The 15,002-nt window shown below is 45.4% G+C and overlaps 1 protein-coding gene across 1 annotated transcript in view; it reads right to left on the reverse strand.

Annotated features, from left to right (window-relative positions):
• LOC124789611 (UDP-glucosyltransferase 2-like) overlaps positions 1-15,002 on the reverse strand; it is a 93,197-nt gene that overhangs the window by 18,754 nt on the left and 59,441 nt on the right. Inside the window, exon 4 of the mRNA XM_047257026.1 lies at positions 13,595-14,057. Coding sequence (XP_047112982.1) covers positions 13,595-14,057 — 463 coding nt within the window. The remainder of the gene's footprint in view (positions 1-13,594; positions 14,058-15,002) is intronic.

Consider the following 15,002-nt stretch of genomic DNA (forward strand, 5'->3'; position numbering starts at 1 on the left):
TTATGAACTGTAGATTAAAACTGAAGAAACTGCAAAAAGATGGGAATTTAAGAAGATGGGACCTGGATAAACTGAGTAACCAGAGGTTTTACAGAGTTTCAGGGAGAGCATAAGGGAACAATTGACAGGAATGGGGGAAATAAATACAGTAGAAGAAGAATGGGTAGCTCTGAGGGATGAAGTAGTGAAGGCAGCAGAGGATCAAGTAGGTAAAAAGACGAGGGCTAGTGGAAATCCTTGGGTAACAGAAGAAATACTGAATTTAATTGATGAAAGGAGAAAATATAAAAATGCAGTAAATGAAGCAGGCAGAAAGGAATACAAACGTCTCAAAAATGAGATCGACAGGAAGTGCAAAATGGCTAAGCAGGGATGGCTAGAGGACAAATGTAAGGATGTAGGGGCTTATCTCACTAGGGGTAAGATAGATACTGCCTACAGGAAAATTAAAGAGACCTTTGGAGAAAAGAGAACCACTTGTATGAATATCAAGAGCTCAGATGGAAACCCAGTTCTAAGCAAAGAAGGTAAAGCAGAAAGGTGGAAGGAGTATATAGAGGGTCTATACAAGGGCGATGTGCTTGAGGACAATATTATGGAAATGGAAGCGGATGTAGATGAAGATGAAATGGGACATACGATACTGCGTGAAGAGTTTGGCAGAGCACTGAAAGACCTGTGTCGAAACAAGGCCCCGGGAGTAGACATCATTCCATTAGAACTACTGATGGCCTTTGGAGAGCCAGTCCTGACAAAACTCTACCATCTGATGAGCAAGATGCATGAGACAGGCGAAATACCCTCAGACTTCAAGAAGAATATAATAATTCCAATCCCAAAGACAGCAGGTGTTGACAGATGTGAAAATTACCGAGCTATCAGTTTAATAAGTCACAGCTGCAAAATACTAACACGAATTCTTTACAGACGAATGGAAAAACTGGTAGAAGCCGACCTCGGGGAAGATCAGTGTGGATTCCGTAGAAATATTGGAACACGTGAGGCAATACTGACCTTACGACTTATCTTAGTAGAAGGATTAAGGAAAGGCAAACATACGTTTCTAGCATTTGTAGACTTAGAGAGAGCTTTTGACAATGTTGACTGAAATACTCTCTTCCAAATTCTAAAGGTGGCAGGGGTAAAATACAAGGAGCGAAGGGCTATTTACAATTTGTACAGAAACCAGATGGGAGTTATAAGAGTCGAGGGACATGCAAGGGAAGCAGTGGTTGGGAAGGGAGTGAGACAGGGTTGTAGCCTCTCCCCGATGTTATTCAATCTGTATATTGAGCAAGCAATAAAGGAAACAAAAGAAAAATTCGGAGTAGGTATTAAAATCCATGTAGAAGAAATAAAAACTTTAAGGTTCGCCGATGACATTGTAGTTGTGTCAGAGACAGCAAAGGACTTGGAAGAGCAGTTGAACGGAATGGACAGTGTCTTGAAAGGAGGATGTAAGATGAACATCAACAAAAGCAAAACGAGGATAATGGAATGTAGTCGAATTAAGTCGGGTGATGCTGAGGGAATTAGATTAGGAAATGAGACACTTAAAGTAGTAAAGGAGTTTTGCTATTTTGGGAGCAAAATAACTGATGATGGTCGAAGTAGAGAAGATATAAAATGTAATCAAAATATCCATGGGTATGCTGCCGGTCTATAGTGTCCGTTGGACACTATAGACCGGCAGCATACCCGTGGATATTTTGATTATCAAATACACCGGGAGAAACTCAAGAATCACATATAAAATGTAGACTGGCAATGGCAGTGAAAGCGTTTCTGAAGAAGAGGAATTTGTTAATATCGAGTCTAGATTTAAGTGTCAGGAAGTCGTTTCTGAAAGTATTTGTATGGAGTGTAGCCATGTATGGAAGTGAAACATGGACGATAAATAGTTTGGACAAGAAGAGAATAGAAGCTTTTGAAATGTGGTGCTACAGAAGAATGCTCAAGATTAGATGGGTAGATCACATAACTAATGAGGAGGTAATGAACAGAATTGGGGAGAAGAGAAATTTGTGGCACAACTTGGCTAGAAGAAGGGATCACTTGGTAGGACATACTCTGAGGCATCAAGTGATCACCAATTTAGTATTGGAGGTCAACGTGAAGGGTAAAAATCGTAGAGGGAGACCAAGAGATGAATACACTAAGCAGATTCAGAAGGATGTAGGTTGCAGTAGGTACTGGGAGATGAAGAAGCTTGCACAGGATAGAGTAGCATGGAGAGCTGCATCAAACCAGTCTCTGGACTGAAGACCACAACAACAACAATCGTAGATTTTTTTTTCAAGGAAGATATCATTTTTTTACGTCCGTGTTTAACGTCCCTTAATGACTCAACTGATTCTTTTAATATGTAAAGAACGAACAATGGGCGTGCCTTCAGGAAAATCGCTTAAATGTTGCTCAAGAATGCATTTGTAAAAGTTAACAATAAACTGCTGGTTCATCTGATTATTCCCATTGTTGCCTCATTTGCTGTTGTTAATTTCTACCACGTGTGGGTGTAGAAACAAAAATAAAGGTACTTCGTAGGCAATACCTGTAAGAAGGATATATAACAATTTTGCACATCTTCAACGAACGAGATTTCTTGAAGAAAAACACACAATTTTTAAATTTATCATCATTTTTTAATTTTAGCTCGATTCTCCTTTAAAGTTTTTCATTTCTCTAGTTAATCCTGTAATTCTGTTTACATATGTTTTATATCATTTTTACGTCATTTTATCGATATTTTCCAGTTATTTTAGTGGTAATTTTACAGGTATTTTAAATCATACATAACTGAGCCCTAAGGTTACAGGAATTTTTTATATTCGTAAACTGAATGAATTCTCACTAGGGGCAACTGCCACCCCCCCGTGCGCACCGCCCCCCCCCCCACCCCTGTGCGGGTGCCCCTGCTGGACGGCCCCTGTGGGTCAGTACATGAGGTACGCCTCGTCACGGTTAGCTGAGGTTGATCCTCCGCGTTTCCACTTCACAACCACATCACCAGCAGTCGACTTGGGCAGCGTTACAAAGGTGGAAATGTCTCTCATGGATCTGTTACTCGGCGGAGATCGAATGACTAGTCGAAATCACTGAGCTCTCCCAATCGACCCATTCTACTGTTGACACTTATCTACTTACAAGAGGATACTCGCCGTCTCCTTCCATACTGACAGGTCTGTCTACAGTGACTTCTAGGGGGCTGTTCCGTATTACGTAGGGTGTTGGATTCTTTTGATTAGGTAGTATATTTTACCAGTTCAGAATCTCCTCATATATTTTATCCATTTGACGGTGTGGTAATGTTGTCGGTATTTAAGGGGATTTGGAACACCCTATCCTGACAATATTAAATTTAGTGACTCGGCTTCCCTGTATTTCAGGAACTACTGTAGCCATTGACATGAAACTTTTACAGAACGTTAAACTGTATGTTCTGAGTCTACTGAACCACAATAATTGCATTTCAGCCACTGCTTTCGGAAATACAATTTTTTAATTACATGGTTAAAATTTTGTGTACTTTTTTGTACACTATCCTTAATAATTTTAATTATACATAACATTATGTTCTTATTTTAGTTCAGTAATGTCAGGACATGCATCTTATTACTCAGTGAAAATTTGAACACTCTACTGGAAGTGGTTTCTGAAATTTAAAGAAAAATGCAACAGAAAATGTAAATTTTCAGGAACGGCTTCTTACGGTTCAAAAGACTGTAACTCAATAAATGCTTAATTTTTTTTATTTTTAGTCACTCAGAAGCACCCTGCACCATACTGTATATCATCCTCTTGATCTTTTTCCAAGTTCTTTCTTCTTTTCTTCTTTCTGGACTCCTTAGTGGCCAACTGTACTCCATACTCTGCTTTATCAACCCGAACCTTGTCCAGAATGAGATTTTCACTCTGCAGCGGAGTGTGCGCTGATATGAAACTTCCTGGCAGATTAAAACTGTGTGCCCGACCGAGACTCGAACTCGGGACCTTTGCCTTCGCGGGCAAGTGCTCTACCATCTGAGCTACCGAAGCACGACTCACGCCCGGTACTCACAGCTTTACTTCTGCCAGTACCTCGCCTCCTACCTTCCAAACTTGCAGAACTAGCACTCCTGAAAGAAAGGATATTGCGGAGACATGGCTTAGCCACAGCCTGGGGGATGTTTCCAGAATGAGATTTTCACTCTGCAGCGGAGTGTGCGCTGATATGAAACTTCCTGGCAGATTAAAACTGTGTGCCCGACCGAGACTCGAACTCGGGACCTTTGCCTTCGCGGGCAAGTGCTCTACCATCTGAGCTACCGAAGCACGACTCACGCCCGGTACTCACAGCTTTACTTCTGCCAGTACCTCGCCTCCTACCTTCCAAACTTTACAGAAGCTCTCCTGCGAAACTTGCAGAACTAGCACTCCTGAAAGAAAGGATATTGCGGAGACATGGCTTAGCCACAGCCTGGGGGATGTTTCCAGAATGAGATTTTCACTCTGCAGCGGAGTGTGCGCTGATATGAAACTTCCTGGCAGATTAAAACTGTGTGCCCGACCGAGACTCGAACTCGGGACCTTTGCCTTCGCGGGCAAGTGCTCTACCATCTGAGCTACCGAAGCACGACTCACGCCCGGTACTCACAGCTTTACTTCTGCCAGTACCTCGCCTCCTACCTTCCAAACTTTACAGAAGCTCTCCTGCGAAACTTGCAGAACTAGCACTCCTGAAAGAAAGGATATAGCGTGCTTCGGTAGCTAAGATGGTAGAGCACTTGCCCGCGAAGGCAAAGGTCCCGAGTTCGAGTCTCGGTCGGGCACACAGTTTTAATCTGCCAGGAAGTTTCGAACCTTGTCCATCTGTTCAAGTTCTCCACCAGACAGTTTCTTGTCCCTCAAACTTTGTTTCAACTTCCTCAACCTGGTACCCATCCTCTTCTGGACATGACCAACACATTCCAGCCTTTTATATACAAAATTACCAATTTTACTAGATCTTGAAGTAATGCACGTAAGAATTTTAACATTTTCAACCAGTGTAGATTATATTTTTAAAAAATGATATAAAATACTTCCCACGTCAGTTTGTAAGTGACGTATATATCATTTTATTCGGAAAATTGCAAATTTTACAATGAGATAATGTGGTAAGGTCTTATGGAACCAAACTGCTGAGGTTATCGCTTTCACACTACTTAATCTAACTTAAACTAACTTACGCTAAGGGCGACATACACACCCATGTCCGACGGAGAACTCGAACCTCCGATGGGGGAAGCCGCACGGGCGGTGACAAGACGCCTTCGACCGCGCTCTTGGTGGGTGAAGCACGGGATTTAAACATGGTGTAACCATACATGGCATAGAAGGCTTAATCGACATCAGCAGCGTTTAACATATCCCGTAACAACCATAACTAAGAATGGGTGCATATGTTGTGATGTTGATGGTCGCAATTCAATATACCTGAATTCTGTCTGAAAGGTCACCATCAGCTACGAAGCTGCGAAGGCTACCATGAGATGTGGCCCAACCGCTGCAGCTGACTATTGCGGTCGATGTCCCTGTGCAGCTCGGAGATTGTCAACATCTCGGCCTCTTCAGTATCATCTGCGCTTGAGGTATGAGAGGGCAATGGTTATGGGGAGGCATTGTCCGTGATGGTATATTGTAGTATCAGATGTGGCTCTGGCAGGGGGTCAGCTGTGAGGTGCAGCTCGTTGGGTGGAGATGTTGCTGGGAGAGGAATGTCAGGTGCCTTGGCCTCCTTTTACAGAGTGTTGAACAATCCTGGAATGCACGTTGCTCTTGGCAGCAGCAAGTGGTCCATCTTCCATGGGTGACGGTCGCACGAGACAGTCATCAAAGGATATCTGTCGTCAGTTCTCATCCCTCCACAGTGCGTGTTGCCTGCAGACATGTATCTCAGGTGGTGGGTCGCATCTCCCTCCAAAAGCAAAGGAAGAGGACGGCAAAATCTTAGCATCTATTACCATTGCATCAAAAGATATTGCCAACATTGACTGCTGTCGAATGGTGTCTGTCTGTTCCACTACCAGCATGTCAGTGTTCAAATCTGTCTCCAGTGTGGGACACGATGTCTCAAGAGACAGTGTCTTCCGTCAGGCAGAGTTACTGGCCTCACTGCCACAGCATAATTGAGGGGAGGGTCGTGGCCTCACAATCCTGCGACTAATCGCCCAGTGGGAGTAGTATGAGGCGTTGTTGGAGGTGTGCTGAACTGACGTGGCCTTCCTGGTCACGTCCGGAACATGTGTGGCTGTCTGTCATACATTATTATTGCTCGGTAACCACCAATATATGACAGCACACATTTAGTTAGATCCAGCTTAATTTGCGTGACTCAATTAAGGGCGAGCCGGCCGCTGTGGCCGAGTGGTTCAAGGCGCTTCAGTCTGGAACAGCGCTGCTGCTACGGTCCCAGGTTCCAATCCTGCCTCGGGCATGGATGTGTGTGATGTCTTTAGGTTAGTTAGGTTTAAGTAGTTCTAAGTTCCAGGCGACGGATGACCTCAGATGTTAACTCCCATAGTGCTTAGAGCCATTTGAGCCATTTGAATTAAGGGCGAAATACATTGTGAACGTATTCCAGTTTTCAACTAACTGATTGAGCACTTTCCTGTATGGTCATAAGGCATCGACAACAACATCGTGTGGCACTTCAGAAGGAAGATCGAAGATGAGCAGACAGCATAATCCGAGTCCCGCGTAATTGATGGTGACTGCTCCTACATGTCTGTCGGCGATTTTAAGGCCGATGGCATTTTTGGACACCATGTCATCACAGACAATGTCACTTGTCAGTTTGATATATACGTTACTAGTGACAGAAAGATAGACGCCTACTATGTCTTTGTGGTTGTGACGAACTTCTTCGCGAAGAAAGCTTGCTGACAGCACATCGCCTGCAATGCCTCTCCTGGGCTCGGGACCATAGCGGTTGGACTCTAGAACACTCCAAAACCATGCACTGTTCACATGAGCCGCGATTTCAGTGGCAAGAGCTGATGGCAGGGTTCGAGTGTCACGCAGGCTGCACGAAGCCATGGGCCCAAGTCAACAAAGCACTGTGGATGCTGGTGGTGGCTCCACAATGGTGCGGGCTGTTTTTACATGGAATAGACTGGATCATCTGGTCCAACTGAACCTATCATTGACTGGAAATGGTCATGTTTGGCTACATGGAAACCATTTACAGCCATTCATGGACTTCACGTACCCAAACGACGATGGAATTTTTGTGGATGACAATGAGTCATGCCTCCAGGTTTGAGAACATTGTGGACAGTTCTAGCGAATGATTTGTCCACCCAGATCACCAGATATGAATCCCATCGAACATTTATGAGACAAAATCGAGAGGTCAATTCGTGTACAAAATCCTACGCTGGCAACACTTTCGCTATTATGGACGGCTATAGACCTAGTATTGCTTAGTATTTCTGCAGTGGACTTCCAACGGCTAGATGGGTCCAAGCCATGTCGAGTTGCTGCTTTACGTCGGGGAATAGGAGGTCCGACACGGTTTTAGGAAGTATCCCATGGCTTTCGTCAGCTCAGCGTATATTATATTATGTAAGTAGGCTGTTTAGGTTTTTATATTGGTAACGCCACGTAGCGCTCTGTATGAAAATCACTGGCTGTGCTGTGTGAAGTCTTTGGGTAGTTGGCACTGTTGGAATAGTCGCTATTGTAGTGTTGGGCAGTTGGATGTGAACAGCGCGTAGCGTTGCGCAGTTGGAGGTGAGCCGCCAGCAGTGGTGGATGTTGGGAGAGAGATGGCGGAGTTTTGAGAGCGGATGATCTGGACGTGTGTCCATCACAGAGAGTAAATTTGTAAGACTGGATGTCATGAACTGATATACATACATATATTATGACTTTTGAACACTATTAAGGTAAATGCATTGTTTGTTCTCTATCAAAATCTTTCATTTGCTAACTATGCCTATCAGTAGTTAGTGCCTTCAGTAGTTGGAATCTTTTATTTAGCTGGCAGTATTGGCGCTCGCTGTATTGCAGTAGTTCGAGTAACGAAGATTTTTGTGAGGTAAGTGATTCATGAAAGTTATAGGTTATTGTTAGTCAGGGCCATTCTTTTGTAGGGATTGCTGAAAGTCAGATTGCGTTGCGCTAAAAATATTGTGTGTCAGTTTAGTGTTGATCAGAATAAGTAAAGAGCGAAATGTCTGAGTACGTTCAGTTCTGCTCAGCTGTTTGAAAATCAAATACGGGGGTTTATCAGCACAATCATTCATAAATTTTTCTATGGGGAGGTTTCAATTAGAGAAAAATGTTCGTTTTATCGTCCCGTGCAGTCCCCAAGATTTCCTCTGTTTAAATAATTCCTCACCCTGTATAAGGGCAAGAATCAGCTCTGAGCAGGTCGCAGGCGGTTTCGAAGCATGCTGTAAGCTTTTGGCTGCTAGGGTGCGCGATCATGCCGGTAAGCTAATGATTAGCGAGATCAGGTAGATACACGGTCCTTAGGTTTTTACTGCAGAACATGACGAAAAAAATTATTCTCGTAACAGCGGCTTGGACGTCTTGGCAAACATGCCAAATACATTAATATGGCCACAGGAACGCTGGTATACAACTTGTTCCCATCGATGAACAAATACGCGGTCTTGCAGAGAATTCGTTTGTTGTTAATACTGTCTTCCCATGGAACTCCTAGGATGGTGGTTCAAAAATGGTTCAAATGGCTCTGAGCACTATGGGACTCAACTGCTGAGGTCATCAGTCCCCTAGAACTTAGAACTAGTTAAACCTAACTAACCTAAGGACATCACAAACATCCATGCCCGAGGCAGGATTCGAACCTGCGACCGTAGCGGTCTTGCGGTTCCAGACTGCAGCGCCTTTAACCGCACGGCCACTTCGGCCGGCCAAAAGGATGGTGGAATAATAAGGGTTTAACTACTCGTCGACGACTAGATTATCGGCCCACATCTCACATGGAAAAAACTGTGCCGTATTCTTTTTATGGAACCGCGCAAAACATACATAGGGAGGACGGTAGACTGATTTGAACTTTACTCGTCGTTAATGGGAATCCACTGACTTGACCGCTACTCCACCTGTTTTTAATTTATTTTAGAACCTCTGTCCGGACTTGCTCGCCAATTTTGGCGGGTATTTTGCCTTCACCTCTGACCCTCACCGGCCTTTCCCATGGAAAATGAGCAGAAAAAACGTAAGAAGTAGAACAGCTTCCTCGTTTCTGACAGTATATTTCTGCGAAACGCCCCTCTTTGCTACTGCACCTCCTTTATGATTAAAGATTTAGTGGAAAAGTGAAATCCTCCTAATGAAACTGAAATCCTCTAAATGAATTTCAGATTCTCCTCACAACTAAAATCTTCCAATATTGTGGAAGGATACTTTTTAACTAAACTTTAGGAACTAAAATATATCCGGGAACTAAAAATCTGCAGGAATAACGAAATTCTGATAAAATGGAGCCATGCTTAACTTCATGGCGGTTCTTAAAAACGGACCGTCTTTGCAATGCTGTTGTTTGAGGAAAGAAAACCACCACAGAGACGACGACATCGTGAAAAAAATTTTACTCTTCCTGTGTATTGAAAAACATCGTTCAACTCTTATCCTTCCGAACAGGCCACTGAAGGCCCAACGGCACCGACCACCTCTGTTTCACCTGCAGCCTGGATGCTGATACGCAGAGGCATGCGGTCAGCACACCGTTCTCCCACCTGCTGTCAGCTTTCGTGACCAGAGCTGCTGCTTCTCAGTCAAGTACCTCCTCCACTTGCCTCACTAGGGCTGAGTGCACCCAGTTTGCCAACAGCGCTCGGCAGACGAAGTCGGTCGTTACATCCAACAAGTGCTAGCGACGCCCGACAGCGGAAGAAAGGGAAGCAGACGTCTTTCGACCCGCCGTGGACTGCCGACCGGAAGATACTTCGACGCAGCCGGAACGTCCAGGTGCCACGTCTTCGCTACGCCGGCCACCGACTCCGGACTCTGCGCCCGTCTACTTCCTCGGCATCCGCCGGAAAGCGCCGAGAGAAAACCCGACAAAGGAACGTAAATTCAGTTCAGTTGCTAAGATTTCAATTCAATAAGGCGGTATAATTATTTGGCTTGTTATAAAATTTTGGTAGGAGAAGAAGCCTTTTGTTTTTTTGAAGGAAGTTTATCTTTTTGTAAAATTAAGCGGTGGCCTTGCTCCACCTAATAAAAATTTTTTGTTCGCACATGTGTGTTGATCTGTGGATATAACACACGAGGTCATCGAGGGCTTATAGTCAAATACCTCACTGTTCAACTGGCCACCTCTGTTAGACTGTACACCCGACAGGAACTCACAAAACTTCATTGGACTGTTCTTCCTCATCCACTCTGCAGCCCTGATCTCACACCTTCCGACTTCCACCTGTTTCGTCCAAAGAAGGATGCACTCCACGGGAAGCAGTAGTGGATGACGGGGAGATTATTGATGCAACAAGACGTTGGTTCCGACGTCGACGATAGAGTGGTAACATGCAAGCATACAGTCCCTCCCAGTTAGGTGGCATAAGGTCATCGCATTGAACGCAGATTGTGTTGAAAAATAGGGTTTTGTAACCAAAAGAGTGCAGAGAATAATACGGTCTACTGGAATTCTGAACAAAATGAAATTGCTTTCAGGAAAAAAAAAGTGTTGCTTTACTCACTGTATGCCGTCCGTATGTTCTGAGAAACTATATAACGGTTGCAAATTAACTATTAAATCGTAACTATTAAATCGTAACTATTAAATCGTAAGTAATAGGGTCAGAATCGTGTCACGTAACCACTTCTACAATGATTTAGAACTCATGGATTCTGCTGATCACATCTCAGTCGAGACTGTTATTAAGATTATCGCTGAGGCTTATATTGTATATACTTTCTCTAGCACTTGTAATGTTATGTGAGCCTCACTGCCCCTTTTTTTAAAACTAATTTGTATCTGATTTTATTCTGAGAAGCTCAGTAATGTATGTAAATACCGTAAATGTAAATGTGATTCATAAAGTACTTGAAGTGAAGTGAAGCGAAGCGCAGCTGGACAGCAGGAAACTCTTTAGCGCGCAATCCCCGCAACGATAGTATTAGAGAATCTTTGAGTGTGGACTCTGAAAAAAAGACAATTGATTTTATTTAAAAAAAGACTGTTAATCTGTATGTTGTGGAAAGAGGACGTGTTTCTAGGCCGTCGTTCAGAACGTATTGTTACATTTAATGAAAATTGATATTTTAGTGATAAAACCGAGTGAAGTATGTGTAAGAGTTGCCAGACATTTATGTATACAAATTTTCTGGAAGTGAAGAATAGAAATATCTTATTTTTGGAAAAGGAAGTGAACTTCATTGTCGTTGCCGTCTATCAATCGACAGAACTGTAAGTGTACAAAGTTCACTAAAATACAGGAAAAGAAATGCATTCTCTATAGTTTTCATTCAATAAGCAACAACCTCTCATAATTTCTTAATTACAGTAACTGGATTATGTTCTTGTACAATAGTATGGTGCTGAACTCCACTGACCAATTTTGATGTAGCAGGACGTGTAGTTTGAAGGAAGTTTGTGTGCCAAGTAATCTCATTTTCCCACGAAAAGCAGATTGCTGTGTGATCCTACTTACTTACAACAGTGGTCCCTTAAGTATGGAAAGCTACGAAAAATTGGGCTAAAAGCTATCCGCAATACGGCCAAGTAACCAACAGAGTCGTATTTTAAACCTTAAAGAACAATAACTTCCTCCAAATTGCAATACGTCACCAACTGGTGCAGAAGCTGATCATTCGAGGAGGCAGCAACAAAAATTCAGGTACCAGCTACGACTTAAAGTAAAAATCTCCATCAAAAACCAATCTCTCTCTCTCTCTCTCTCTCTCTCTCTCTCTCTCTCTCTCTCTCTCTCTCTCCAAACACATATAGAGGGTGTTACAAAAAGGTACGGCCAAACTTTCAGGAAACATTCCTCACACACAAATAAAGAAAAGATGTTATGTGGACATGTGTCCGGAAACGCTTAATTTGCATGTTAGAGCTCATTTTAGTTTCGTCAGTATGTACTGTACTTTGTCGATTCACCGCCAGTTGGCCCAATAGAAGGAAGGTAATGTTTACTTCGGTGCTTGTGTTGACATGCGACTCATTCCTCTACAGCACTAGCATCAAGCACATCAGTACGTAGCATCAACAGGTTAGTGTTCATCACGAACGTGGTTTTTCAGTCAGTGCAATGTTTACAAATGCGGAGTTGGCAGATGCCCATTCGATGTTTGAATTAGCACGGGGCAATAGCCGTGGCGCGGTACGTTTGTATCGAGACAGATTTCCAGAACGAAGGTGTCCCGACAGGAAGACGTTCGAAGCAATTGGTCGGCGTCTTAGGGAGCCTGGAACATTCCAGCCTATGACTCGCGACTGGGGAAGACCTAGAACGACGAGGACACTTGCAATGGACGAGGCAGTTCTTCGTGCAGTTGACGATAACCCTAATGTCAGCGTCAGAGAAGTTGTTGCAGTACAAGGTAACGTTGACCACGTCACTGTATGGAGAGTGCTACGCGAGAACCAGTTGTTTCCGTACCATGTACAGCGTGTGCAGGCACTATCAGCAGCTGATTGGCCTCCACGGGTACACTTCTGCGAATCGTTCATCCAACAATGTGTCAATCCTCATTTCAGTGCAAATGTTCTCTTTACGGATGAGGCTTCATTCCAACGTGATCAAATTGTAAATTTTCGCAATCAACATGTGTGGGCTGACGAGAATCCGCACGCAGTTGTGCAATCACGTCATCAACACAGATTTTCTGTGAGCGTTTGGGCAGGCATTGCTGGTGATGTCTTGATTGGGCCCCATGTTCTTCCACCTACGCTCAATGGAGCACGTTCTCATGATTTCATATGGGATACTCTACCTGTGCTGCTAGAACATGTGCCTTTATAAGTACGACACAACAAGTGGTTCATGCATGATGGAGCTCCTGCACGTTTCAGTCGAAGTGTTCGTACGCTTCACAACAACAGATTCGGTGACCGATGGTTTGGTAGACGCCGACCAATTCCATGGCCTCCACGCTCTCCTGACCTCAACCCTCTTCACTTTCATTTATGGGGGCATTTGAAAGTTCTTGTCTACACAACCCCGGTACCAAATGTAGAGACTGTTCGTGTTCGTATTGTGGACGGCTGTGATACAATACGCCATTCTCCAGGGCTGCATCAGCGCATCAGGGATTCCATGCGATGGAGGGTGGATGCATGTATCCTCGCTAACGGAGGACATTTTGAACATTTCCTGTAACAAAGTGTTTGAAGTCACGCTGGTACGTTCTGTTGCTGTGTGTTTCTATTCCATGATTAATGTGACTCGAAGAGAAGTAATAAAATGAGCTCTAACACGGAAAGTAAGCGTTTCCGGACACATGTCCACGTAACATATTTTCTTTCTTTGTGTGTGAGGAATGTTTCCTGAAAGTTTGGCCGTACCTTTTTGTAACACCCTGTATAAATATTGATATTATTATTAAAAAAGTCATTTTTATACACTGCTATGGATTTGTATGAGTCATACTGTACCTTCGGAAGAGGCTCCAGTTCCGGTTTCACATGGAGTCCAGTCAGTTCGATGAAATTTGGCAGATTCGGCCTGGGATAGTTTTCGATGAAATGATTGGAGAGAATCATGAAACTGAAATTTCTCTCGAGTTCATAGATGGACGGGACCTCGGGCCCAAAGTACTGCTTTTGGAGTTTGTCGTGCCGCGGCAGCACGACGTAGAACCAGACGTAGTTGAGGTAGAGCCAGAAGTAGGTGCTGTAGAGGCGCTGCCAGAAGGTCATGTGGTCGGAGTAGGGCAGCACCCAGCTGGGCAGGTAGGCCGGGTTGTCGGGGCTGCCGTGGCTCCAGTGGGTGTAGGGGTAGGCGCCCAGCGACACGAAGCCGACCAGCGGCGGCGAGCCGGCGAGGTGCTGCAGCGCGTAGAAGCACGGAGTCAGCAGGCGCTCCACGATCACCAGGTCGTACCTCTGCTTGTCGGACCTGCGACAGAGGGAAGCGTCAGCTGTGTCTCAGCCGTCCGGCGGCATCACCAGGTCGTACCGCTGCTTGTCGGACCTGCGACAGAGGGAAGCGTCAGCTGTGTCTCAGCCGTCCGGCGGCATCACCAGGTCGTACCGCTGCTTGTCGGACCTGCGACAGAGGGAAGCGTCAGCTGTGTCTCAGCCGTCCGGCGGCATCACCAGGTCGTACCGCTGCTTGTCGGACCTGCGACAGAGGAAAGCGTCAGCTGTGTCTCAGCCGTCCGGCGGCATCACCAGGTCGTACCGCTGCTTGTCGGACCTGCGACAGAGGGAAGCGTCAGCTGTGTCTCAGCCGTCCGGCGGCATCACCAGGTCGTACCACTGCTTGTCGGACCTGCGACAGAGGGAAGCGTCAGCTGTGTCTCAGCCGTCCGGCGGCATCACCAGGTCGTACCGCTGCTTGTCGGACCTGCGACAGAGGGAAGCGTCAGCTGTGTCTCAGCCGTCTGGCGGCATCACCAGGTCGTACCGCTGCTTGTTGGACCTGCGACACAGGGAAGCGTCAGCTGTGTCTCAGCCGTCCGGCGGCATCACCAGGTCGTACCGCTGCTTGTTGGACCTGCGACAGAGGGAAGCGTCAGCTGCGTCTCAGCCGTCCGGCGGCATCACCAGGTCGTACCGCTGCTTGTCGGACCTGCGACAGAGGGAAGCGTCAGCTGCGTCTCAGCCGTCCGGCGGCATCACCAGGTCGTACCGCTGCTTGTCGGACCTGCGACAGAGGGAAGCGTCAGCTGCGTCTCAGCCGTCCGGCGGCATCACCAGGTTGTACCGCTGCTTGTCGGACCTGCGACAGAGGGAAGCGTCAGCTGTGTCTCAGCCGTCCGGCGGCATCACCAGGTCGTACCGCTGCTTGTCGGACCTGCGACAGAAGGAAGCGTCAGCTGTGTCTCAGCCGTCCGGCGGC

This window comes from Schistocerca piceifrons, chromosome 3 (genome assembly GCF_021461385.2).
Source record: "Schistocerca piceifrons isolate TAMUIC-IGC-003096 chromosome 3, iqSchPice1.1, whole genome shotgun sequence".
Lineage (NCBI taxonomy): Eukaryota > Metazoa > Arthropoda > Insecta > Orthoptera > Acrididae > Schistocerca > Schistocerca piceifrons.